This window comes from Microplitis demolitor, chromosome 5 (assembly GCF_026212275.2).
Source record: "Microplitis demolitor isolate Queensland-Clemson2020A chromosome 5, iyMicDemo2.1a, whole genome shotgun sequence".
Lineage (NCBI taxonomy): Eukaryota > Metazoa > Arthropoda > Insecta > Hymenoptera > Braconidae > Microplitis > Microplitis demolitor.
Window position 1 is genome coordinate 7,045,708 of NC_068549.1, and position 26,915 is coordinate 7,072,622.

The following is a 26,915-nucleotide window of genomic DNA, read 5'->3' on the forward strand; positions in this document are numbered from 1 at the left end:
TTATCGGTTCTCGAAAATACATTTTTCGAAATTATTGCAGTTATAAGTCGAAGGCAAATTATTCGATCGATTTGATTCGAATTGCAGTTTCTTTTATATGTTTCTACGTACCATGAACCTCCAGTTTTTCGATCGGATCAAAAATTTAATTTTGGCAGATCAAAAATTATCAAATTTTCGGGCAAAATTTGAATTTTTTTCAAAAACTCCATTTTGTTAAATTTAAATTTTCTTCTTAGCCCGAGGGTCATGATACAGGAAATGCCTTCTAGTTTAATAAACTTTTTGGTTTTTTTGATTTCCGGTTCTGTGAAGGTCGCTATCACTGCAGCAGTGGGGGGGGGGACTTTTTCTTTTTGAGCGCTGGAAGTTTGTGAATAACTCACTGAATTTTGAATTTTTCGGTCAAAAAATTTGATCTTGTATTCCATTATATATGAACGAATATGTCATTAAAACATTACAACATTTCATGCAGTAGTTTTCTTTAAAGAAATTCCTAAAAATTACCCTTAAGCGAAATTTCTTAAATAAATTTCAGTAAAATCGTTATGGCAATATCATAATTCGAATTTTTAAATTTTGTAGGCTTAAATTTGTTTAACGGATTTCGTTTCACTCCTAATTGATCTTCTTTAAATAATTTTTTTTTAATTTTATATCTCAGAGAAATTCTAACTATGTTGTACTTTTTTCAATTAACGCTTTAACTTTTCTTCAATTAATAAATCACTCCTCTAAAAAAAATTTCTATTTACTTGACATGCAGAGCAATTTTTTGTAACCCCAGAAATCTGAGTGAATGCAAATTTAAATAAAATTCATATTCACATCCGATTATTAACAATGTAGAGAATTCAGATTGCTCATTACTTATTAATGAATTAATTTTATAAAAATGTAATATGTAGAAAAATTTATCAAAACATGAAATAATATTTTAACTTTTTGAATTTAACAGATTTAATAAGAGGGTGTTGTCAGCAAAAACAAAAACACAATTGTCTTCAAGTTAATAAATATGCGTGTATATTTTATAGAGTAGAATGAGCGCACAATAGTTCGTGAAAGTTGACTGGCTGTAGAGAAGACCACAAGATGAGGGATGTAGCCACGCCAGCTATGTTAATTAAATGCATTACTAGCTCCTGCATAGCCCTATAGTGGTGTAGGAAAGGGACAAAAAACCGTGCCAAGGGATAAGGAGGGCAATACCAGAGAAGGCTGTGCAATAAAATGAATGAGAGGGTAAAAGAAGAAAGTAGACAAGAGGTAGACCATGGAAGTAGCTGTGAATATAACGAAAAAACGGCTGCACGACCCAAATGAAACCTGCCTGATGGCTAATAACATGTCCCGGACATGACAAACGTATGCTACTCAACCAACCCATCGTTTTCTTCTTTTATTTCTCAACCCCCTTTATTTCTCTTCCATTCTCCGCTTATATTATATTACATTAGTAAAAGGACTTTTGCTCACCATCATCAGCAATGTGTTTGACACCGTGACATTCTCGACCTCTGGATTTCATGGAAATTAGACTCTACTTAAATTATATTTAAATAGTTATTATTTCAATATCAAAATAATCTATTAAATATAAATATAAATTTATTCAAATGAATTTAACTTTTATTTAAAAGTTTATTTAAAAATTTAAATTTTATATATTTATCTATAATACTAAATATTGTTTAAAGCTACTCTGCAAAAAATTTACGGGGTGAACGCGGAGTAGATGATTTTTTATTTATTTAATCCTATCATAAAAAATTTCGCTCCGAAGAGGAGTTTTATAAAATATTAATTATAAAAACCTCTGCAGAATAAAGTCGTAGTAAAAACTTGTGGAAGAAATTACTAATACATAGTAAGGTAAGAGACCCAATATCTGATCAGGGAAATAGTACTGATCACTCCATGTATTTGTATATCTATACTTAGTAAAATTAAGTAAATATAAATATACAAATACATGGAGTGATCAGGTACACTACTTTTCTGATCGGGTACTAGATATTTTACCTTAGGTTCGGTTTTTTATGTTTTGTCATTTATATTTACGGAAATAATTACCAGCTCCCTTTACATACATTCATGCGAAATAATTTTAAAAAATTATAAGTAGCTGATAATAAAAACTTTCATGCTTGTGAAGTAGGAGTGTGCGAATATTCAAATTTACGAATTATTCGACACGAACTCGAATCGAATAATTCGAAATTTCGAATAATTTGTAAATTATCGAATAATTCGTGAATATTCAAATTATTTGGAAGTTTATGATTTTCGGTTCATGACGTTGTTTATTTTATTGTTCTCATCATATCCCACATTAATTTTAGAATCAAACGATTTAAAATTTCTAAACAAAAAATTATGATAAACTATTGTAGATTTTTTTTATTGTTTGATTTCAAAACTATATCAAAAAATACTCAAGAAAATAAAACTTCTAAATGCAAATTTAGAACTGCCTAACACTTCAATTTGAAAAATTGTTAACGATTTCTATGGAAGCATTGAAGTTCAATGAAATTGATAGATATTATACTTTATACACCGTAAAAAATTTGCAGAATGAACGCGGATTAAATAAAATCAGCGTCACTTCGAAATCACTTCGCTGAAAAGAAAAATTCCCTATTCACAGAAATCATTTCATTATGTAAAAAATTCAACAATGACTTGAAAATTTTGAATTATACTAAAGCTTCAGAATAGAAATAAACTATTCAAAGGATTTGAATTGTGCAACAAATTCAAATAATTTAAAAATTATCGAATAATTCAAAAAGTTACGAATTATTCGAAAATTTACGAATCATTCTAATTATTCGATTCGAATTTTGAATCGAATGCTATTCACACACCCCTATTTTGAAGTTGAAGAAATAGAATTTTCATTTTCCATCATTAATATAATTTCCGAGTCACAAACTGTCATACGACATTACATATTAACCATACCACGAAATAACATTTTATACTATACAAAATATAAATTATTTCTATAAAAGCTATGTTTTTATTGGAGCAATATGATGTTTTTCGAACTTATGTATTATATAGAATTATAATTTAGTGAATTACTAAAACATTTTATAATTTAAAAACAGTATATTTGTATAACTATTAAATCCTGAGTCAATTATTTATTAAAATAATTATGTTTTCCATTAAAGAGTTATATCAATTAAATACAAATTTATTTAAGTATAAAAACTCCATACCATGTGAATGCGGAATGAAATAAAATCCGCGTCACTCCAAAATAACTTCACTAAAAAAAAAAATCCCTTTTTACTCCGCATGCGAAGGAATTTTTTTTTAAACTCCGAGTTCTGGAATGAATTCGGATTGAAAGAAAATTCGGATTCACTCTCGATTTTTAACAGTGTATATATACAACTGAAAATTATTTTTATCATTGAAAAAAGTTGACTCAACTCAATATTTAAAACGCATTGTATGTAAATTTACATAGATTGTAGTCGCTAAGGACCCTGGAGATTTATACAATTTTAAAAATTAAAATAATAAATTTTTAATAGAACTATTGATCTTGTCAATATTTCATAAAATAATAATTTTGATTTAAATCCAGTTTCATTGATAAAAAAAATTAATCATTTAGTGAAACTTTGATATACAATTCAATAAAACAGTATAAGAAAAAATACTTTTTTTATTACATGAAATTTACATTTTTTTTCTCAGTACTTTTTATAATTAATCATTTTGATTCTTTACACTAAAATAAACATTTCTTAAAATTAGTTTAAAATATACTCTCTATAAAAGATTATCTATACTCATTCATTAATATACTTTAATTATTCAAGTTCACGTTATAAAAATATAATTTATTATGTACCTGAAGATTGGAACTTTTTTCGCGAAACGAAAATGAAAAAAATTTATGTAATTTGACTCTAAAGGTGGCTTGAGGGGTAGTTAGGTCTGGCCTGCAATTTTCGGCTAGTGTGCGAAACGTTTCAGAAATCTAAATCTAGTAGATTTTTTACTTTTCATTTTTTTTATTTATTTTTGTTCCAGGAAAAACGTTCCGACCTTCAGGTACATAATTTATTAAAAAAAAAAAAAAAATTTTTTTTCCTAAGGGCATCTTTAGACCTCCCTTTCCACATGAGTGTGAGTGTAGCAAACAAATTTAAAATTATAAATAAATAATTAATAAAATAACATTTGGAAAAAATGCGCATTTAAAAAATTTTGAAATTAATAAGTGCATTTTTTATAAATATCATTTTTTAAATTATTTATTCTATTTATTTATAATTTTAAATTTCTCCGATGTCTGCTACATTTACACTCGTACTTTCCACTTATTTAATAAATCTAATTATCTCAAATTGTCATGATCATATTAAAATTTTATGAATTATAAAAACAAAAAAAAACACTAGTTGAAAAAAATTTCACTAAGTTATAGGTTTAAAAAAAAAAAAAATTACATTTGTTTCAAATTAGCACTCAGTGAAATTTTCAAAATAATTTTCAACAAAATCATGATGTTAAAATTATAATTAAAACTTCATTAATTTTATAAAAATCTATATCTTTGCAAAATTTTAACTTCATTATATTTTTTTCAATCAATACTTAGCTTTTTTTTTTTTAACTAATTAACAAAATTGTAATACTGTTACAAACTTCAAGATCACTGGATATATTTTTAAAAAAGGGTGGTAGGATTCCTGAAACTCCCTTTAATTCTAATAATGAAATTATAGATTTTTTTTTTTTATTCTCATTTATAATAAATTTATTTAATCATTATTAATTTATAGAAAATCCTATTTCTAATTTAATAGTATTCTATATCTCTGTATATTCATAACAACAATCTTATGGTTTAATGGTAAAAAAATAAAAAAAAATAATTCTCAAATTATTTAAAAAAAAATTTTGGTAAATTATTATCATTACTACGATGGAAATTAGGTTTAATATTATTTTCTGCAACATTAACATCATCATCAATTTGACTGTCCAACAAAGGTGAATATGAATCTTCTCTTCCACTGGATGTATTAGGAACCAAGTGAACATCAGCTTGAGTAGTTACATAAACATGATAATCTGGTGAATCTGACGAACTAGGTTGACTTAAATCTACACGACCATTTCTTTTAATGTCTTCATCTGAATAATCATCAATCGTGAATGTTACAAAACCATTTTCATCCAGATTTGACTCCCTATCACTATCAGTTAGTTTTTGATTAACTTTACCTGCTTCCGGATCAGTCCTTTGAATTTTATTTGAAGTAATCTCATTCAGATTAACGGATTGTGAATTAGCTGATACTGGAGAACAATTTGTTTCATCTACATCTTTTTTTGAACGTAAATTATATCTTTGTTCTTTTGGTGATTTCACACCACTTGTTTCATCAACAAAACTTTTAAATTCTCCAGAGGTAATACTTTCAAATGAATTATCAACAACCATTTCTTCATCTGCTTTTGAAGTTCCAACCTCTTCAATGTTAACTTCATTTTGTGCTGTAGTTCTATCATTTGTTACTCTAGATTTTGCTGGATCTTTAGGCTGATTAGTATTTTTTAAATTACTTTTCTCCGAGTGTTCATTTTCATCATCCCATAAACCATGAGATTTATTTTTATAAGAATGAACTTTTTCATTTGATTTTTCAATGGATGATTTGATACCACCTGTTTTAATAAGAAAACGTTTGAACTGTCCAGAAGCAATACTACGGGATGAATTATCAACAACCATTTCTTCATCTGCTTTTGAAGTTCCAGCCTCTTCAATATTAACTTCATCATTTTGTGCTGAAGTTCTATCATTTATTACTCTAGATATTTCCGGATCTTTAGACTGATTAGTATTTTTTAAATTACTTTTATCCGAGTGTTCATTTTCATCATCCCATAAACCATGAGATTTATTTTTACAAGAATGAACTTTTTCATTTGATTTTTCAATGGATGATTTGATACCACCTGTTTTAATAAGAAAACGTTTGAATTGTCCAGAAGCAATACTACGGGATGAATTATCAACAACTATTTCTTCATCTGATTTTGAAGTTCCAACCTCTTCAATATTAACTTCATTTTGTGCTGAAGTTCTATCATTTATTACTCTAGATGTTTCCGGATCTTTAGACTGATTAGTATTTTTTAAATTACTTTTATCCGAGTGTTCATTTTCATCATCCCATAAATCATGAGATTTATTTTTACAAGACTGAACTTTTTTATTTGATTTTTCAATGGATGATTTGATGCCACCTGTTTTAGTAAGAAAACTTTTGAACTGTCCAGAAGCAATACTATGGGATGAATTATCAACAACTATTTCTTCTTCTGCTTTTGAAGTTCCAGCCTCTTCAATATTAATTTCATCATTTTGTGCTGTAGTTCTATCATTCGTTACTCTAGATATTTCCGAATCTGTAGCATTTTTTAAATTATTTTTATCTGAGTGTTGATTCTTATCTCGCAAATCATCAACTACCAAAATATCATCATCAGATTTATTTTTACCAGAATTAAATCTTTTATTATCTTTATCCGAAGACTCATGCACTTCCCTTTTATCTAACTTACGTTTATTGTTTACTTTTTTCTCTTCATTTTGTTTATCTTCCAGCGATTTAGTTGATGATTTATCACAACCATCACGAATCTTGGGAACATTATTATTAACCTGCTCACATATTTTACTAACTCCAGCTTCTGATTCTTTTTCTTCCTTACGATCTGTAAAAAAAAATTTTTAAATACATTATAAGCTAAAAGACCTAGTATTCTATCAGAGAACTAATACTCGATCACTCATGTATTTGTATATTTATAGTTAGTAAAATTTAGTAAATATAAATATACAAATACAAGAGTGATCGAGTACTAGGTTTCTTACCTTATTACGGGGGGAAAGAGGATTTTTTTTCAGAGTACCTTCTTTATTTAAATTCTTAAAATTTTTATAAAAAAATATTAAAAAACAAGCCAGTGGTAGTGGGGAGAGACGAGTCACCTCAATAAAAAAGTCTCCATGCTGTAGACAGGATAACTCATGACTGTTTTACCTGAAATCAAAAAACCAAAAAGATTTCTTTAGTACATAAATTTATCTTGGATTTGAACGAAGGATTTTTTTTTCTATAATTACTTACTTTTTAATTAAACAAAAGGAATAATTTTTGGCAAAAATCCAAGTTTTTTGATTGCACCTTTACCAAAAATTCAAAAATGAATATTTTGTTTATTCCTTCGTTCGAATCCTAGATAAACTTACGCACTAAAGAAATTTTTTTGGTTTTTTGATTTCAGATGAAGCAGTCATAAGTTATCCGGCCTACGACATGGAGACTTTTTTTTCTTTTGATGACTCGTCTCTCCCCACTACCACTGGCTTATTTTCCAATATTTTTTTATGAAAATTTAGCAGAATATTCTTGAAATGACGCTTAATAATGCTACAAATTTTGAGATCGTTAAAAGAGTACGTACTCTGAAACAAAAATATCCTCTTTTTTTTTAATCTTCGACCCCTTTCCCCCTTAATAAATAATTTAAAAAATTTAAGTCCAAAAAATGATTGAAAAATCAGTTTCATAATTTTGAATAAATACTTATTAATACTTACCTATTACTTTACTATTAGATTTGACTAACGATAATTGTGACTTTTCCGAATTTTTACGAGACTTGGTATCAATCCACGGGTTTTCATCAATTAAATTCCTAGGTTTTGGCTCTCGATTATTATTACTATTAACAATCTGCTTACTGTAATTACTTTCATTCTCTCTCTTATCACAAATAACAACAGAATCATTCGAGTCATTTTCTCCAGCATAATTATTTAAATTACACCTTCTATTTAAATTGCCATCATTATCAACACGAACGTTATCATTATTAATATTATTTTTTTCTCTAACTTTATTCAATTTTTTCTTAGGCGATTCCCGCCAATACTTGTTCAAACTTTTAATCAACGGATTGCAATATTTATTAATTGAGCAAAATAAAATCGCACTTATTATTTCTTTACAATTAATCATTCTTTTCTTCGATTTACTAAGAAATAATTCCATTTCATCATATTCTCTATCGCTTATTAATTCAATGCCAGTATTTCGTTTAGCTTCAGTACATTCAACAATAATAATATCCGGTTCAACAAGTTCACTAGCATCAAATGAAGATTTATGATAAATATGTGGCCTGCCACCAGCTGCTTTGATAATAAATCCATAATTATTACACTGTTGCACATTAAAAAATATGAAATTTAAACCATCAAATAAATTTTTTCTTTCGTTAACTGGATAAAATGCAACATCTTTAAATTCTATTTTAAAAGTATCATTCGCTACTGTGTAGTCAAGTGGGTTTGGTAATTTTACATCATTTTTTACAGCACACATAAAAGCTTGCCAATATGATATATCAGTAATTGGCAGCCCAGAACTAAGAGCAAAAACAAATTTAGATGTTACTCTATTACACAGTGTCATAAAATGGGTACACTTTTGATTACACTCATTGTAAACAGTACCGCCAATACTTTCTATAGCTCTGACAATATTTATCTTACTGTCATTGCAATAACCACAAGCCAGAAGACCAATTTCGTGATATTTTAATGTCCAAATATTATCACCCATTCCAAATTTTATTTTATCACCTGGTTCCAGTTGATAAGATTTTCCTGGTTCTAATTTTATCTGGGTATTTCTCATAATATATGTATGATACTTTGAACCGTAGTCTATTATTTCACATATTGAATTTCTGTTGTTGTTAATTTCAAAATTATTATTTTCTATTTTATTATTTGGATAAACAATTATTTTAGCATGATGTTTACTTATTGATCGGTCAGCTGCTATACACAAAGTGGAATTTGAATTCCTACCAATTTTCAATTCTTTTTTACTCAATGGTAAGTGCATTAAATATCCAACCGGATGCTCTAGTGACCACATTTTTTTTATTTCAATTATCACAACTTTTAGATTTTTTTTTAAACCAAACAATAATTTTTGCGGCTTACGGCTTTTAGTTTTTGGAAGGTTAGTTTTGTCAATAACAAAACAATTAAGTTGACTTTATTTTGAGATCAGAATTTAAATGACAAGACCTCTATGAATCATGTCGGTAAAATAAAATACTATTATTACTATCGTCGATATTAAAGCTATCGATATCTTCTTTATTCAAAAATTTCGAAATGTAGCCTTATCATTTATTCTTATTACTTGCGCGGTAAATTTAAATATTTGAAAAATAAGTTATTAAAAATTGGAGAAAACTAAAAATCGTACGTCAAAATAAAATGGCGACATTTGATAGAAAAATATTTTAAAAATTAAAAAAAAAAAACACGCAAGTGTTTGAACAAACCATGGTGGGGAAATAATATGCAGAAGGGTGTCCTAATACACTTGGAGATTTAATTTAAATTGCTCCAAGTGCATTGCAGCTAAAAAACGTCACTTGACTGCTATTTCCCACCAGACGATGCCAGATGATTTTGCTCAGGAACTTGGAAGGTATCCGCATCAGCAATTCGCAACACTTTACACTAGCACTGAGCCCTCAACACTTAACGACACTATAGACACTTTAAACAATTTAAATTTTACAAACACTGTACATTTTAATTAAACAATTACTATGAGCAATAAATTTTATGGATAATTCCGTGAATTAACTGCAATACTGTGTTTCGATTCAAACGTAAAGAAGGATCTGGACTACTACTGCCATTCTCGATGATACTGACTGTCGTTATTGGACCGCCAGTTGATACACGGCAATCGATTTTGCGATTTATTCTCCTTCCCCCCACTTTAGCAAAAATTTGAACGTTGAATACAGTGACACTCAGTAGCGCCAACTTGGCGCGAAATTTCAAATTGAAATTTAATAATTTTATTAAAATTTATTTGTGTCAATAATTTTATTAATTAGACTAAGAAGTATAATCGAAATTTTTAATTTTCATGAATAATTTATTAATTATTCTTATTACTTGCGCAGTGAATTCAAGTATTCGAAAAATAACTGCAGAAATATTGTTTCGTAAAAAATTAATTGCAATAAAATTTTGATATTGTAATAACAAAACTTTATTTAGTATTTGGTGCAATAACGTACCAAGTTACTTAAGTTTTTATTCTAGTTAATGAATATCCTTCTGCAATCTAGTATTTTAACTCAAATTACTTGACTCGATTTTGCAAAAGTTTTGTTCCAGATAATTAATTTGTGTTAACAATTTTTTTATTTAAAATTTTATTTTAACGCTTTTTTAACCTACTCAAAAAAATTTTTTTGGTAACAAACGAATATTTGGTACAAAAATCGTAAAAATCATTTTTTTGTGTAATCATTTTTAAAAAATTGAAAAACTTTTTTTTTTCGCTTAACTACTAGAAAAAAATAGTTTAGTCACTAAGGAATAATTCAATACAAAAACCTTAGAAATTAATTTATCATGAGCTGTGACGTTGTTGCTTATCTACATCTAATTATTTTCTCGTGATTTATTTTGATTTAAATAATAAATAAAAAAAAATAAATAAATATTAAAATACAAAGATACTAGTATTCAATATTCAATTTTGTATAATAATTGTTACATATTAGTCGTTATAAATTTTTAAAACTATTTTTTAAGGATACAAAAGCATTACCAAGCAGGACGGATACACTCCTATAATTTATATTTAATTGTTTCAATAGTTTTTGAAACTAATTCTATTGCATAAAAAAAAAATGGTCGAATACATATTTTTAATTATGAAAGCATTGTAAAAAAATGAATGAGCTAATTGTAGCATTTGGACATTAGAATTAATGCTGAGGTTACTTTGTTTTTTAGTCATAATAAATTTTATAAAATATTTGAGTATTATTTTTTAATTTTAATAGTTTTAGCACTTTGATTATATCAATAATGTAAATTCAATTTCCTAAAACTGTAATAAAAAATAAATTTTTATTTTAACAGTAAAGGAAATAAGATTTACTATTTTTTAAACTCAACTGATGCAGAATTTTCGGCATCAAAAAATATTAATTAATTTTTCTTTGTTAAACGTTAATAGTCGTTTTTTTTTAATTGTTATCAGATAATTTGTTGACTATTTATCAACGAAAAAAAAAGTCTTTAAAACGACTTGATTAAATAAATACTAATTAGTCAAATGTTATTATCAGGGAATTAAAAAAAGTTACCGAAGCCACTGATAATACGGAACTGAACGCATTAATGAACAAGAATAAGAACGTGAACAAAAAAAAATGTTTAATGAAATCCTTTTTTAGCCAGCATTTCTAATTCTTTTTGCAATGACGCATTACTCATAACATCAGCGTAAGTTTGAGAAATAAGTTTCTGGTCGCTTTCAGATAATCTATGCCACTCATCCTCCAATTGTTTCATCAGAGACTCTCTCAAATGGTCTCCTTCAGTAATTGGTGAATTTTTATCTTCCTCGACCCATTTGTTCCAAATACGCTTTGCATCTTCACTGAAATTGTAAAAAATAAACATATTTTATTTGCACATTCTTTTGTTTTAAATATATGTTTATTAATATATTATTAAAATAATTTTTTATATGGACAAAATTTTTATTCATTTTTTATTTTTTTATTTTTAACTCCCAAGGGTCTCGTGGAGTCTCTAATACTCCAGACAATTTTAAACTCCAAATATCTCAATATCTATTCATTTTAAAGAAAAAGTCAATCATATCTTTTTTGTAGAGAATTTAAAGCCCGACAAAAAAGGATTCTTACAATTTTTTTGTTAATTCAATATTTACATAGATATTCTAAAAAAACCAATTACACTTTTTTATTGATTATTTTGAAATCTCTAATGGAAAATTTTTCACTTGATTTTATAAAGTAAATTCTTTGTAACATTTAAAATTTTAAAAATTATATTTATTTTTGTGTAAAAAGTTATTCGTTTTTTTTTGTCATGACTTTTTTTTTAAATTCAAAATAAAAATTTATAAAAATATTTGAATATTTTTTTTTAAATATTTTTATTCAAATTCTATCATTATGATTCAAACCGGAAGTATGACTGAAAATTAAATTTAAAAAATTATGAAATTTTTTAGTTTCCGTCATTAATTGATAGACAAACAAAAAGTTAAACAAAAATGACAAATTTATTATATAAAACAAATAAGATTCAGTAAAAAAAACATGAGTTACTGGCTCTAAGTTGAATTTTATCGAGGTGTTACCAAGTAATTTTGGCACAAGAAACTAATCAAAGTATAGACTAGCATACATTGAATCGCGAGTGAATCACTATTACGACATGATTTAAAACCCTTGGCATTGCTTAGACGGTCATGTATCGTCACAGAATGATTAGCTGGTTAAATTATTTTAGCAAACAAGTCATGGATCAATAAAATAAACAAATTAAATAATATACAAGTACTCGTAATATTAAATAAATATTTACCTGTACATGTTTGAATCAGCGCAAGTATCTTCACGTTCTTTAAGTTGAATACTACGTCTCTCGATATTCTTTAACGCCACTTGTTTATTTGCTTCATCAATTTGCAAATCATCTCGCTGATAAATTTTTTTTTCTCTCAAAAGTTCCAAGCGATTGCGCATATCTCTCAAACGTAAAGTTTCTTCCCAAAGATGTTTCATACAAGCACGATGTTCTCGGACCTCAAGATCATTTATTTTTGTTTTTAAATCATTGTGAGTAAGATACAATACCATCATGTCTGATGAATTGTCAATTGTCGTCTCTTCTTTAACCGAATAATCTGACATCATTTTATCTTGTTCTTCAAATGTATCATCAACTTTTTTACTTGAATTAATAAGTCCTTCAAAATCACCAAATTCTTCTTGATTAACTGTTTTATTTGTTGAATTAAAATCAATTACATCATCTCCAGAACTTTCGTTAGCAATATTTTTACCATTTAAATTTTCATTTGAAGTATCCATTACTGATGTTTCGTCGTGATTGTTTTGTTTTTCATATGAGTCATTTGAGTGTCCCGCAGTGTCAAATACATTTGTATTTGCGAGACTTCTATGCGCGTAACGTTCAGTATATTTTCTATCAGGTATAAAATTTACACTTTTACCAAAATTTTCATAGTCCATATGATCTGATAATGATTTTGTACGATTTTCATTAAATGCAACAGCTCTTTCATCAAATGCTTTTTCATTTTGTTCATTTTGTTCATTTGAAAACTCCATAGCTGATTTTCTTTTATAATTATAATTATTATTAAATGGAGAATTTGATATTCTTTTGTTTAAATAATAATTATTATCAAAACTTAATCGAGATAAATTACGTGTTATTGGCTCGGTTAATTCTTTTGAATCGTAACGTTCTGTTTCAACGGGATCAGTAAAATATGATTTTAATCGACGATGAGTATTTGGATTGTACAAACTTAGTTCAGCTCGTTTTTCTTTTAATTTATCTTTAAGTACTTCCAATGATATTTCGTCTTTTGTTTTTATTTTATGCGATTTTAATTTATCACACTCACGTTTATATTCTTCGTCTTCACTCTTTAAGAGCACTTTTAGTTTATTACGTCTTGAGTTGAGTGTTTCGGTTTTTTTAATATTATCCCAGCGAATTGATTTAACTTCAACGTTCCAAGTGTTGAATTGTTTAGCTTTTTGACTTTCACGTTCAAAATATTTTGCTGTTTGATTGTAATAACTTAATTTTTGATCTGTTATGTTGCGTTTATGAGCTGCTAATTGATATCTTTTTTCAGAGAGTGACCTAAATAATAAATAATTTATTTAATTAATAAATATTAAGTACATTATCAATTAATGATACTGGGATTAGCCATGATCCTGAAGCTGACAGACAATTATCAATTTTCGGATTTTTTTTTTAACTAATCAATTACAAAAATAAAAAAAATAAAAATATGAGCATGTAGAAAATTAAAAAAAGTATAAGTGCAATTTTTTTAAATATTTTTTTTTTATAATTTATTGTTTTAAAAAATTCCAAAAATTATTAGATGTTAGGTAATTTCAGTATCATAATTAGCCGAGTTCAAATAGTTTTCGGGTTTTTTTTTAACTAATCAATTACAAAAATAAAAAAAATAAAAATATGGGCATGTAGAAAATTAAAAAAAGTATAAGTGCAATTTTTTAAAATATTTTTTTTTTTTTTCATAATTTATTGTTTTAAAAAATTCCCAAAATTATTAGATGTTGAATAACTTTAGTATCATAATCAGCCGACATTTAATAATTTTTTTATTTTTATAAAAATGATAAATTTGAAAAAAAAATTGCATTTATAGATTTTTAAATTTTCTACATGTACATATTTTTAGTTTTTTTTTTTTTCAATTGATTTGTTGAAAAAACATTCAAAAATTATAAAACGTCAGCCAACTTCAGAGTCATTATTAATTGTCTTAATAAAAAATGTTATTACAAAAAATTATTAACAAAAATTCGTGTTATTTACTAGTATCCATAATTTAAACCAATTAAACAGATAAAAAGACTTTAAACTAATAAACCAAACAGCGAAACGTTTTTTTAATAAAAATAATTAAATAAATAATTAATTTAGTAGCAAAGAGTAATGAGATAAAAAAAAATAATGCAGCAGAGGATAATTATTGTAGATATGAGTCTGTGATGGCGTCCTAGAAGACGTCGATCAGCTATTTTTGTACTCTCATTTAGTGACGTCATACTCCGAAAATATAAAGTTTTTGGCCGCAACAGAGGGAGGAGGTAGCAGTCACGGCCCTGGCGAATGGTCCAGGTCTAAATCTTTCCTGACTTGAGAAAACTAATATTTTCCAAGCAAACTAACGAAATAATAAACTCAGTGTGGTCAAGCTTACCAGTGCGCTAACCCGTGTTTTGAGCAATCAAGAGTATAAGCTTCTGTATTATCTCTTTCTTCATTAAAAAAAAAAATTACAATATTGTTATAAATTATTAATAATTATTTTAAATCTGATAAACTTTTTTTTTTGATAAACATGATCCGAGAAGTTGTTGAGTAAACACTAAAATAAATTTTTAAAAATATAAAATATATAAGTAATTTCGTTGTATATTTATACCTTTAGTGACTTCAAGGGTCTTCTTTTTAACATAGTTATTATTATTGTTTTCATTTGATTTAAAAGAATTGATCACGATTATTTGATTAACGGAAGGTGATATTTAAAGAATAAAAATAAAAAATAAGGGCAAAAAGCCACGAGTGAGAAAACTATGCCGGGTGCGGGAGGTCAGCAACCTCAGAGAACAACATTTAGACCGCCGTGGGTCAAGGATGGACCAAATCCACTACCAATGCCCACAGCACCCTGGTCACTTAATGCTAGAAGAGAATCGAAGACAAGTAATGAAGATGCACCGGCATTTACTAAAGTCACGTTAAAAGTAATTATTTAATATTATATTAATGCTTGGATGTAGATAAGCAATAACATGTCAGCTAATATAGAAGACATTCTGAGAAAATGACGTTTAAAGATTTAAAACTATTTTTAATAACATTTATCTCGGAATGATTCGAGTACTAATTGCTTCTATGAGCTTTTATTAACAAATGTTCAAGAAAGAAAGTATAACAATTTGATGATCGATTACAAGAAAATCCGTAAAAAATAAACTTAAAATTTTGATTACGAAATATAAAACAACCAAACTAATTCTCAAAAACGTTTCATAAGACGACTCGGTTTTGCAAAATTCCTCGTCATTCTTACTCATTAAATCCAATTAATCTAAAGTAACTTGACACTGTGCTGCTAAAATTACTACAGCAGAAATATTGTTTCGTAAAAAGTTAATACAATGAAATTTTTAAATTGTAATAACAAAACTTTATTTAGAATTTGGTGCAATAACGTACCAAGTTACTTAAGTTTTTATTCTAGTTAATGAATATCCTTCTGCAATCTAGTATTTTAACTCAAATTAATTGACTTGATTTTTCAAAAGTTTTGTCCCAGATAATTAATTTGTGTTAACAATTTTTTTATTTAAAATTTTATTTTAACGCTTTTTTAACCTACTCAAAAAAAATTTTTTGGTAACAAAGGAATTATTTGGTACAAAAATCGTAAAAATCATTTTTTTGTGAGTTGACTCGTTATCACTTATCTGCGTCGATTTAACTACTAGTATATTAATAAATTTGCTCTAAAAATTATAAATATTACAATTTTAATTTTAATTTTTTAATGGCTTATGTCAATTTATTGTTTATTACTGGTAATAAAATTTTCCAAGCAAACATTTATTGCGACTACATTAATGTTTTATTTAATGGCACAGTGCCACAATTAAAAGAAATTTTTTTTTTATAAATCTTATTGACAAAGATTCTTGAATAAAAAAAAAATATAAATATAAATAAATTTATAAGTGACCATGAATTAAAAAAATAAATATTATGTAAACTTATTTTTAAAAATTATTTAAACATAAATTAATGTATATATAAATTATCTACATACATATAAATGACAGATTGGGTTATTTTCATAATATTAAAAGACGGAAAAAGAGATAGCGAGGGGTAAAAGATTTTAAGTTAACCAGCGAGACAACGTCTTTAGATGCAAAGTGAAAAGTGGCTCGTATATATAAGCCTCTGGGTCACGATTATTTCAAGCACACTCCTCGATTTAAAATGTCTCATGTGTGAGACTCTATCTCTTCCTCTTCGCTAGTCATATAATATAAACTAAGTAATTTAATATGTTATTATTTATCGTTATAAATATTTTTTACAACTTTTACTTATATATATATTTAATGTACAATAAACTTTTTTTTTATTTCATATAATAAACGTAATGCTGTTATATAAAATATTTAAACTCTAATAAATTGGGGCATGTAATTTTTATTTAAAAAAAAATAAATAAAAAAAAAAATGATATTAATAATAATTCACATAAATCGCTGCGAATATATATGAATGATCTAATTTTTTTTATATATATTTTTTTATATTTATAACTTGTAAATGATGATGGTGTAAAATTTTATAAAAATAGAAATTTTAAACAACAGCGAATGCACGTCTGGAACTGACGTGATCAGTAGTATAAAAACATTTGACATTGGTATATCTAATAAATGTATCATATACAATTAGAGTTACCAATTTAATTGTTTTTAACTTCGGACATTAAAAAAAAAAAATTAGAAAACTGAAAATTTTAATTATCGCAATAAAATAAACAAATTCCGAGTAGTTTTTTTTTTTTAAATACATAAATTTGTAATAATTATGAGCAACTTTTTGCTAGTAATTATTTTTTTATTGAAAAAAATTTTTTGAAATAATATTCACGGTTCTTTATCTTGAAGGTATTTTTTAAAAATATCAATTTCTATTAAATCGTCTTTGCTTCATTATTTAAATTAGTAAAGCGGCAATGAGACTAGGTTTTAATTTGTTCCTTTCTTTTGTCCATTAGTAAAAAAAGTTTTTTATTTTTTAGTATTCAAAAGGTAAATTTAAAAAAATTCAGACAAAAAAAAAACACCTGTCAGACTGCCCGGACACTTTAAAAATCAAAACACATCCAAAAAATTCTAAACAGATGGCTACTTTTTTATATATTTAATAATAAACTTTTATAATAAACAAATATGTAATAAAAGAGCTCCTAAATAAAATTAAAAAAAAAAAATTAATATTTATAACAATAACGAGTGTGAAATTCTTGTTTTTTGCATCAAGATATACATGAAAAATACATTACATCTCAAATGCTGAGTGCCATATCCTTTTTGATGTTATTAGCATGTTTATCTTGATTTTTTCGCAAATTTCAAAGATAGATAGGCAGTCTGATAGCCACACGCTCTGTTCAAAAACTTGTTCAGTATCTTGGGTCAAGTCTACGTCAAGTTCTGCTGTTCAAATTTTGACTGTAATATGAGTACAACGAACATATAATACCACAAGTTGACATAAATCTACAGCCGTAATACAAATTGAGTCAAAAAGTTGCTTCAAGTTGTGGAAAAAAAGTTGAAGAGCAAAAGTTAATTTAAATTTGACAGAAAGTTGCGAGAAAAAACTTGAATGAACAAAATTTAATTTACAAATTTACTACAAGTTACATGGAGAGAAAAGAATAGTAATCATTACCATTCTGCATATTAACCAGACTAATTTTTTGTAAAATGATAAATAATGCTATGTAGAATAGGCTTCATTACTATTTTTCTGGTAATGATTTCTATGTTACACTGAAAAAAGTAAAATGGTAAAAATCGCTATCTAGCATGGGAATCAGGACTATATAGAATGCTACTCAGTCCCATGCTTGAATAGCTGTCATTACAGTTTAATAAATATATATAAGACAACGAAGTAAATAAATTGTTTATTACTAAATATTATAATTTTTTAAATTATTCTTTATCTTTTATCAAAAAATGATATTTCATTATGAGCAATATTTTAATTACTTCAATAGATTAACTAAATTTCTATATGTATTTAAAGTAACTAGAGTTATTTATTTTGTCATAACTTTATTTACTAAATATAAAATAAATAAAAGATCGTAAATGTTGCTAGGTAACATTGTACTGATGTCCATTTACTTAGTTCTCTCGTCAATGTAGAATGGTAATGATTCCTATGCTAGCATAGCCAGGGTTACCATGTAGAATGGGGGGATTACTCTGTCCCGTGACTCTCGACGCTGTAAAATTTTCGTTACTATGTAACATAGTAATGATTACCATTCTACATAAGAATAAGAAATATTCTTTCCTCTCCGTGTACCGTCAACTATTTGCAGCATCAAGTTTTTGCAGTCAACTTGACATCTTATTTCGGTTATAGATTCCTGTCATCTTACGATCAAAGTGGCTGTCAAGACAATTAAAAAAAAAAATGGAGATTCGATAATGAAAAAATTTAAGAATTATTTAATGAGGAAATATACAGCAACAAATAATAATAAATTTAATTATATCATTTGATGACGTCAAAATTTTAATTTTTTCTCGTGTCATAATCCAATTAATCATACATTTATTTTAGTATATATTTAAACACATATATATAAAAAAAATATATCAAAGTATTATTTAAAGAAAATTAAACGAGTTGCCAAATTAATTTTTTTTATTTAATTCAATCTGTCATAAATCATTAGTACTTTTAATTTTGACGCGACCACATTTGTAATTTTACTCAGAGATTAAAAATTTTCATGTTTGATATTTTACTAAAGTAAATAAAAAATTTTGATAACTAAATGGATATTGCTGGAACAAGTTCTAACAGTAAAAGAACAATTCCTCCACATAGATGGACTGCGAGTGAAAATACTAAGTACCCGATGCTAATTGTTAAACGCAGCAGTTTAAATATTGAATTAGTTAATCAAGTGAATAATTCAAAATACTTCATAATATAATAAAATAAAATAAATGATTGATAAAAATAATTATTTGAAAAATAAATTTTTTAGAGTGTAGCGAAACCAGCAGACGCTGTGGCACCACAAAAACAACCGGCTGAAGCTCCAATTAAAAAGCAAAGTAAAATAACTATCGTGCCAACGCAACCTAAAAGCGATAAGAATGCAACTACTAAACTAGCAACATCAAACGTCAAACAGAGTGAGAATGAAAGAAGTAAAACATCAACAGCTCCTAAACTCGGACAGCAGAATGAATCGCGTACGGAGACACCGTCTTCAAGACCTCAACTTGAACGGCAGATTCGCGTTGAAAAATCTCAATCGCGTACCGATAACAAAGTTCCTCTTTCAAAAAGTGAAAGTTCAACTGGTGAGAATATTTATTTTAAATTAAATCTTAATTCTCACACACACAAAAAATAAAATAAAAAATATTAAAGTTTCATATAAGAACGCGATCATTTGAATTTAAAACTGGAGTGTACTTGAGGATTGGAACGTTTTTCGTGCAACAAAATGAAAAAGTTAATGTAATTTGACTTGAGGGGTAGTTCAGGCGGCCTGCAATTTTCGGCTGATATGCGAAATAATCCAGAAATCTAGATCCAGTAGATTTTTTTCTTTTCATTTCATTTTTTTGTTTTCGTCTTGCGAAAAATGTTCCGATCTTCAGGTACATAAACTGGAAATATTTGACAAAATTCTGTAAGAATTATACACGCATTCATTTTTATTGTTTGAACAATAAACTCGCATCAAAAAAGGTAATTCATAAATAATATAATATTGAACGCGAAAAAGTATAAGAGTGATCCTCTTAAATATTTTAATATAAAAAAAAATGGTCACTTTTGGTCTTTAAATTTTATTATTTGAAATGATAAAATATGACATCTTCCCATGTAGGTATATAGTCGCATCAGTAATACTTTAGTTTAATTTTTTCACATACATTCGAAGCCCACAAACGCAAGTTGAATTTTATTGTTTCAAACTATAAAAACTGATGCACTTACACTGAGAAAAAAAATACTTTTATTAAGAATATTTACTTGATACAAGAACATACATTCTTGATAATTTTCGAGAATATATAATTTTGTCTCAAGAACTTGTATAGGATTGATGGAAATAATTTTTATTTAATTCAAGTAAAGCTATTCTTTTGTTTACTCATAATATAATATCAAATTCATATGATAACAAAAATAAATTTGATGCTCTTTTCTCGAGAAATTGGTAATTAACAACAATAAAATAAATATTTTGAACGGATTTCTTGAAACAAGAAATTCTTGTCTGGACAATATTATTTTGTTTTTTCAGTCTAAGATATACTCTCTACAATTTGAAAAAGTAATAATTATATAACGTTGCATATAAAATCAATTGCTCGACATTGAAAATTTTATTTATCATACTGAATATTTTTTTACTTTTTTTACTAAAAACTTTAATGATTCAAACTGCGAATGTTGAAGCTGAAACGTTAAATTATTATAATTTCATTTTTTTATCTACCAAACAATAATTTCTATTAGTTGTAACATGATTTATTTACAAATAAACTTTAAATTTAAATATTTAAATTAAGATTATTATAATCTAATCTATGAAACCACGAAATTGCCGTTTGAAATTATATTAAACAATTATTAATTTTTATAATTCAGTTTTTTACGTGCAGGTTCAAATAATTATTTTGTCAAATATTATTATCAGCAGTAAGATTTACAGTTTAAAAATTTACTTTTGACAAAACTTTCAGTAAAATTTTGAAACTGTAGTTTTTCCTTTTTTTTTTTCTTCCGTGTTAAAATAATTTTTGTTAATTTAAAAATAATTGAATGTAATATACATTTACAACACACATGATAAAATTGATTGGCATTAGAGTAGAGTAAGCTGATTGAGTTATTTTTATCGTAACTGTCCTCATTGTCAGTTAATTATTTAATCGACCCTATTAATTAGTCATTTAATTGTATATGTTGTGTTATCATAATATCAGGTGCACCGACATTATCAAAAAGTTCATCAAGAGCTGCAATACCACCGCCACCACCACCTAGACCACCACCACCTCCTCCAGCCCGTAAAATATTGAAAGATTTACCAGAGCTTACGGAATCGCAACAAGAAAAATTGGAAATGCTTAAATCGAGGCCAAGAAAACGTCCGGATTGGGCATGTATGATGAAAGAAGTTGAAAGTGGTAAAAAGCTCAAGCATGTTAAATGTAATGATAGAAGTGCTCCAATAATTGAGAGGGTTAGCAGAGTTACAGAAGATCCAACAGGTATTATTTACTTAATTTAAAAGCTATTATTTAAAGATAAGATTTTTATACATCAGTTTTTACTGTTTGATACTTTACAGGAAACGCACACTTTGTTTTTGAATCAGAAACATCTAATATGCATAACAAATTGCTCAAGCAAATCGTCAGTGGAGTTAAATTGAAGAGTGTTAAGACAAATGATCGATCCAAACCAATATTAGAAGGACTGAGGAAATTCAGACGGCAATTGACAATAGAGGAACAGATGCACAAATCTGATACCGCACTTGTTAATGATGCTGTTCCGGACGAAATGGATGATATTGACGCAGTAAGAGATGACTTGCAAAGCACTAAACAGATGCTTGCCTTGGAGCTGAGAAATAAAGAGGCATTGGAAAGAGATAACAAGAGGCTACAGGTAGATTTAGATATGTTTTATAACAATTATAATATTTGCATTAAAAAAATAGTATATTACGCGCCGATAGAGAAAAACACGTGAAAAAACAGAGCTCAAAATTTAGTAATAGTTAATATGTGAAAAGTAACTAGAATCTCTAGTTGGATACGGTTATTTTTACTTGTGACAGAATAAAAATTACTATTCCATAAGTACACTGTTAGATTTTTTTTCAATTTTCACGAATTTGTCATGAAAGTTTAATAAAATTTATTAACTTTACATGAATATCGATTTATTGACATTATTAAAAAAAAAATTAAAGCGTAGTTTTTAATAAAATATATGTTTGATATGATTAATGAAGATATTGGGTTCCATACCTAATGAAATTTGGAACTTTCAACTTTTACGCTTTGAATTTGGCAATCTAAACTTAAATTAAAAATTTCGATTGAAACTGCTGAATTCCGATTGACTTCGATTGAATCCGATTGAAATTTGATAGACTTTCACTCGGAATTAATTGGTTTCAATCGGAGTTTTTAATCAGGGTTTTTACTCTCGCTTCAAGAATTTTTTTGTTTTTAATTCATAATACGAAAAATTACTTGAGGCAAGTAAAATTTTCTTACACTAAGAAATCCTTTTTTTCTGTGTATTATTATTTTTTTGTAAAATAAATTACAACAATCATAATTATCAAAACTAATTTATTAATTAATTATAATTAGTAATACTATTGGTAGAAGTATGTATCATTATTCCTATTGTTACAACATATATTATCATTGATGTTACGATTTCAAACCAATTACTTTTAATATAGATAAATTTACCAAAGTTCAAATTTCGAAAGAGCAGTGGATCGGTCACTAGATATTATGGCATATTTAAATTCAAAAAATTTTAAAAATACAGCGATTGTTTTTTTTTTTAAAACCTTAATTAGTTGTTAATAATTATGAGTTTATTAAAGTACGGCTAAAAAATTTCAAGTATTTAAAAATTAATTGACTTATGGACAATAAAAAAACAATTATTAAAATGAAATAAAATAAAATACATTGTGATTATAATTTTTGACTTTTATGACTTAAAAATTTGAACTAATTTACTCTTAATATCGAGGAAAATTTCTAAAACTTTTTTCATTAATCCAATCAATTTTTTTTAGATTCTAATAGAAGAAAAAATATTTTACGGTGATAAAAAATTTTATTTTATAAAATTTTTATGTAGTGGATTAAAAATCGAATGCTTGACAATAAAATATTTAATTTGTTTTATAAAATTCTAAATTATTTTCAGGCAAGAATTTTAAATTTAGAAGCAGACAACGAAAGATTGAAAATGCAACAGAATGTTACAGAATATAAAAAACAAGATGAAAAAATATTAGAATCTTTGAGAAATGAAGTAGATCACGCAAGAAAAGATGTTGAAAAAATAGAAAAAGAATTTGCAGTGGTTGCAGAAGAAAGAGATAAAACAAAACTTGAATTAGAAGATATGAAGAGAATGTATGCTGCATTAGAAAAACGTATGAAAGCTGGTAAGTAATTTTGTATAATAAAATAATAACACTTTTCATTTTTTTATAATTGAATATTTTAAATTGCTATTAAAAATTGCACTAACGCTAATAATTTATTGCGGATACTAATGCTTCTGCTTAAACTAATTTTGCTTAATTTTTTTTGAATCATGCAAATAGATTATTATTGGGATTGGGAACCCGTTGAACCCGTAGTAGAATTTCCAGAAGAATCAGAGGCAACATGGTATGATGTTTCAGGAATGGCATTAGCTGGATGTCCAAGTGCTAAAGATGTAGCAAAAATAGCTTCACAAAAAAGTGTTGAAAAAGCTGATAAAAGTCCAAGTGAATCAGAAGAAGAAGAAGAGGAAGAAACAAGTGAAGAAGAAGATGAAGATGAAGATCCTGAAGCTGCTGCAGAACGCAGAATGCAAAGAGAAATTAAATTATTGGCAACTAAAATTAAAAATTTCAAGTAAGTTACTCGGTTCCGTTTTTTTTCAATTTTTTTTTGGAAGAATATTATTGTGAAATAAAACGTTTATTATTACAGAGACAAAGAAGATAATTCAAAAAAAGAAAGACATGCATTAAAAGAACAAATAAAACAACAGCAAAAATTATTGAAAGAAGAAAAGAAAAAATATAAATCACTTCAAAAAGAAGTTGATAAAATGGCTAAATTGATGGCTGACACAGACGAAGAAGATGGAGATGAAGAAGAAGAAGAAGAAGAAGAGGTAGAAGAAGAAAGTGAATCTGAAGAAGAATCTGAGTCTGAAGAGTCCGAAGATGAGGAATCAGAAATTGATGACGAATCCGCTGATTCAGAAGATCGAAAAGCTAAATTACAGGTTAATTTAAAATAAATCTTCTAAATTCAATAGTTGACACATACAAAAAAATATATTTTTGTGATTTTTTTTTCAGAGTACTTTCTTCATTAAAGTTCTTAAAATTTGTGACATTATCAAGCATCATTCCAAGAATATTCTGCGAAATTTTCATCAAAAAATATTGAAAAATAAACCAGTGGTAGTGGGGAGAGAAGAGTCACCTTAAAAAAAAGTCTCCATGCTGTAGGCAGGATAACTCATGACTGTTTTATCTGAAATCAAAAAACCAAAAAGATTTCTTTAGTACATAAATTTATCTTGGATTTGAAAGAAGGATTTTTTTTTTTCAACAACTACTTATTTTTTAATTTAACAAAAAGAAGAACATTTGGCAAAAATCCAAGTTTTTTGATTGCACCTTTAGCAAAAATTAAAAAATGAATATTTTGTTTATTCCTTTGTTCAAATCCAAGATAAACTTATATACTAAAGAAATCTTTTTGGTTTTTTGACTTCAGATGAGGCAGTTATGAGTTGACCACTGGCTTATTTTTTAATATTTTTTTATGAAATTTTAACAGAATATTCTTGAAATGATGCTTAAAAATATCACAAATTTTAAGAATTTTAATAAAAAAGGTACTCTTAAAAAAAAAATCACAAACGTATGCTCTTTTTTTTGTATGTCGAACCCCTTTCCCCCTTAATAAAATGACGCAAGTAATTGATAACTATTCTTTTAACTTTTTAGGAAATTGCAAAGAAACATGAAGGACGTTTGGCTTCATTGAAGAAAGGAAACTACTTATTAAAAGCTCAAGTTGACAGATTGAAGGATGATTTAGCTAAGCAACGAGAGGACAGTTTATCACTACAAGAAGATCTTGATTCCGTCCTTGCTGAATTAGGTTAATTTGTTTATTAATTAAATAATTTATTAGAAATTATTAAAAGCAAATATAATCATACTCTACATTATTATAATAATAACAACTAAAATATTTATAATTATTTAAAGTACACATACACATGCACACATTTATAAATTATATATACGATATAATATTGTAAATTAATATTTGAAACATACAGTTTTGAATTTGATGTTGACTAAATGATGAGTTAATTTGAATGATGGATAAATTTTTTTGTTTTTCCTTTTTTGCTATTGCATTAGTCTAAGATATTTTTTAATAAAGATTATTGGACATTACTCAAACAAGCTTATATTGATTTTTTTGTTTTTTAAGGTTATTTACTATTTACTGCTAAGTAACTTACATTCTCTGGTTATCGATTTAATTTTCAGTCGCAGAGCAATGGCAAGCCCATATTAATATTCAAATGTGAAACAACTTTTCTACATTTAATTAATATGTTTATTTGTAACCCACTCCTTCATATATGTTGTTTTTTTATGTGTTATTTTTTTTAACGACCGACGCGATTTATATAAGTATCAGTTTTTAAATTTAGTTATACCGATATGTAAACGACATTTTAGTCACGGTGGCCAACCATTTAAAAATTGGCGGGAAATATTTAAAAAATAATAAATTTTTATGAGAGTGAATGTAGCAGACATCAGACAAATTTAAAATTATTGATAAATCGAGTAAATAATTAATACAATTAAATTTTGAAAAAAATAAGCTTCTTATAGTGTCTAGAAACTTAGCAAAATTTTATTTTCAACATCTGTAATCCTTAAAACACTCAATTCATAAGATCTAAAAAAAGTATCGATAATCAAAGGCAAAAGGATCCTTTTTCATTTGAAGGCCGATATCTCAGTAACAAATTTTATAGAGATTATAAAAAAGCAAATTGTGGCTGAATAAATTTCTTAACTGAGCTATGCATTGGTTTTCTTGAAAAAAAATTTTTCTGGCCTGTAGACCCGAGAATCAAAAGAAAAAAATTTAGAAAATTTTTATCTCGAGCTATTTCTATGATTACGCAATAACATGATGCTGAAGTTAGAAGACAATTAAAATTTTTCGGATTTTTTTTACCAAATAATTTACAAAAATATAAAAAAAACTAAAAGTATGCACTTGTAGAAAATTAAAAAAACTACAGATGCAATTTTTTGAAAAAATTTTTTTGTATGATCTATCGTTTCTAAAAAAAATTCAAAAATTATTATAAGTCAGCTAACTTCAGTATCATCGCAATATCGTAACTTAAAAAAAAAAGGGTAGTTGTTTACAATCACGGCTCCACACATTTTTCAAAGCTCCAAGTGCTTACACCTTAAAGATCTGTAATTAAATTTTTTCCATGTGTTCTGGTACACGGCGGATTGAAGTTTCTGTATGATTTTTTGTCTCTAACATGTGATATCTATCCG

General features: G+C 26.6%; 3 protein-coding genes across 4 annotated transcripts; 1 reads left to right on the forward strand and 2 right to left on the reverse strand.

Annotated features, from left to right (window-relative positions):
* Window positions 1-4,539: 4,539 nt before the first annotated feature.
* On the reverse strand, window positions 4,540-9,092 carry LOC103569635 (probable serine/threonine-protein kinase DDB_G0282963). Of its 2 annotated transcripts, XM_008547010.3 has the most exons (3): window positions 7,652-9,092; window positions 6,610-6,762; window positions 4,540-6,453 (listed from the first exon to the last, which is right to left on the reverse strand). In XM_008547010.3, the coding sequence occupies exons 1-3, from the start codon at window positions 8,997-8,999 to the stop codon at window positions 4,919-4,921; spliced, it is 3,036 nt and encodes a 1,011-aa protein (XP_008545232.2). In that variant the 5' UTR covers window positions 9,000-9,092; the 3' UTR covers window positions 4,540-4,918. The 2 variants fall into 2 exon arrangements, with proteins under 2 accessions (XP_008545232.2, XP_008545231.2); XM_008547009.3 differs by having other exon boundaries at window positions 4,541-6,762.
* Window positions 9,093-10,397: 1,305 nt separating this feature from the next.
* Window positions 10,398-26,059, reverse strand: LOC103569637 (uncharacterized). The gene is made up of 3 exons (XM_008547013.3): window positions 25,844-26,059; window positions 12,512-13,828; window positions 10,398-11,552 (listed from the first exon to the last, which is right to left on the reverse strand). Coding segments are annotated over exons 1-3 (1,545 nt in total). The 5' UTR covers window positions 25,846-26,059; the 3' UTR covers window positions 10,398-11,326.
* Window positions 14,561-25,622, forward strand: LOC103569636 (transcriptional regulator ATRX). The gene is made up of 8 exons (XM_008547012.2): window positions 14,561-15,477; window positions 19,551-19,872; window positions 21,514-21,801; window positions 21,882-22,204; window positions 23,498-23,741; window positions 23,985-24,201; window positions 24,280-24,580; window positions 25,314-25,622. The coding sequence occupies exons 1-8, from the start codon at window positions 15,307-15,309 to the stop codon at window positions 25,473-25,475; spliced, it is 2,028 nt and encodes a 675-aa protein (XP_008545234.1). The 5' UTR covers window positions 14,561-15,306; the 3' UTR covers window positions 25,476-25,622.
* Window positions 26,060-26,915: the final 856 nt, after the last annotated feature.

Coding starts and splice junctions, on each gene's coding strand:
- LOC103569635 (XM_008547009.3), bottom strand. CDS start 8,999: ATGTGGTCACTAGAGCATCCGGTTGGATATTTAATGCACTTACCATTG. Junction 6,763..7,651: donor ATCTAATAGTAAAGTAATAG/GTAAGTATTAAT, acceptor TTTTTTTTACAG/ATCGTAAGGAAGAAAAAGAA.
- LOC103569636 (XM_008547012.2), top strand. CDS start 15,307: ATGCCGGGTGCGGGAGGTCAGCAACCTCAGAGAACAACATTTAGACCG. Junction 15,478..19,550: donor TTACTAAAGTCACGTTAAAA/GTAATTATTTAA, acceptor TAAATTTTTTAG/AGTGTAGCGAAACCAGCAGA. Junction 24,581..25,313: donor ATCGAAAAGCTAAATTACAG/GTTAATTTAAAA, acceptor TTAACTTTTTAG/GAAATTGCAAAGAAACATGA.
- LOC103569637 (XM_008547013.3), bottom strand. Junction 11,553..12,511: donor GCTGATTCAAACATGTACAG/GTAAATATTTAT, acceptor TTACAATTTCAG/TGAAGATGCAAAGCGTATTT.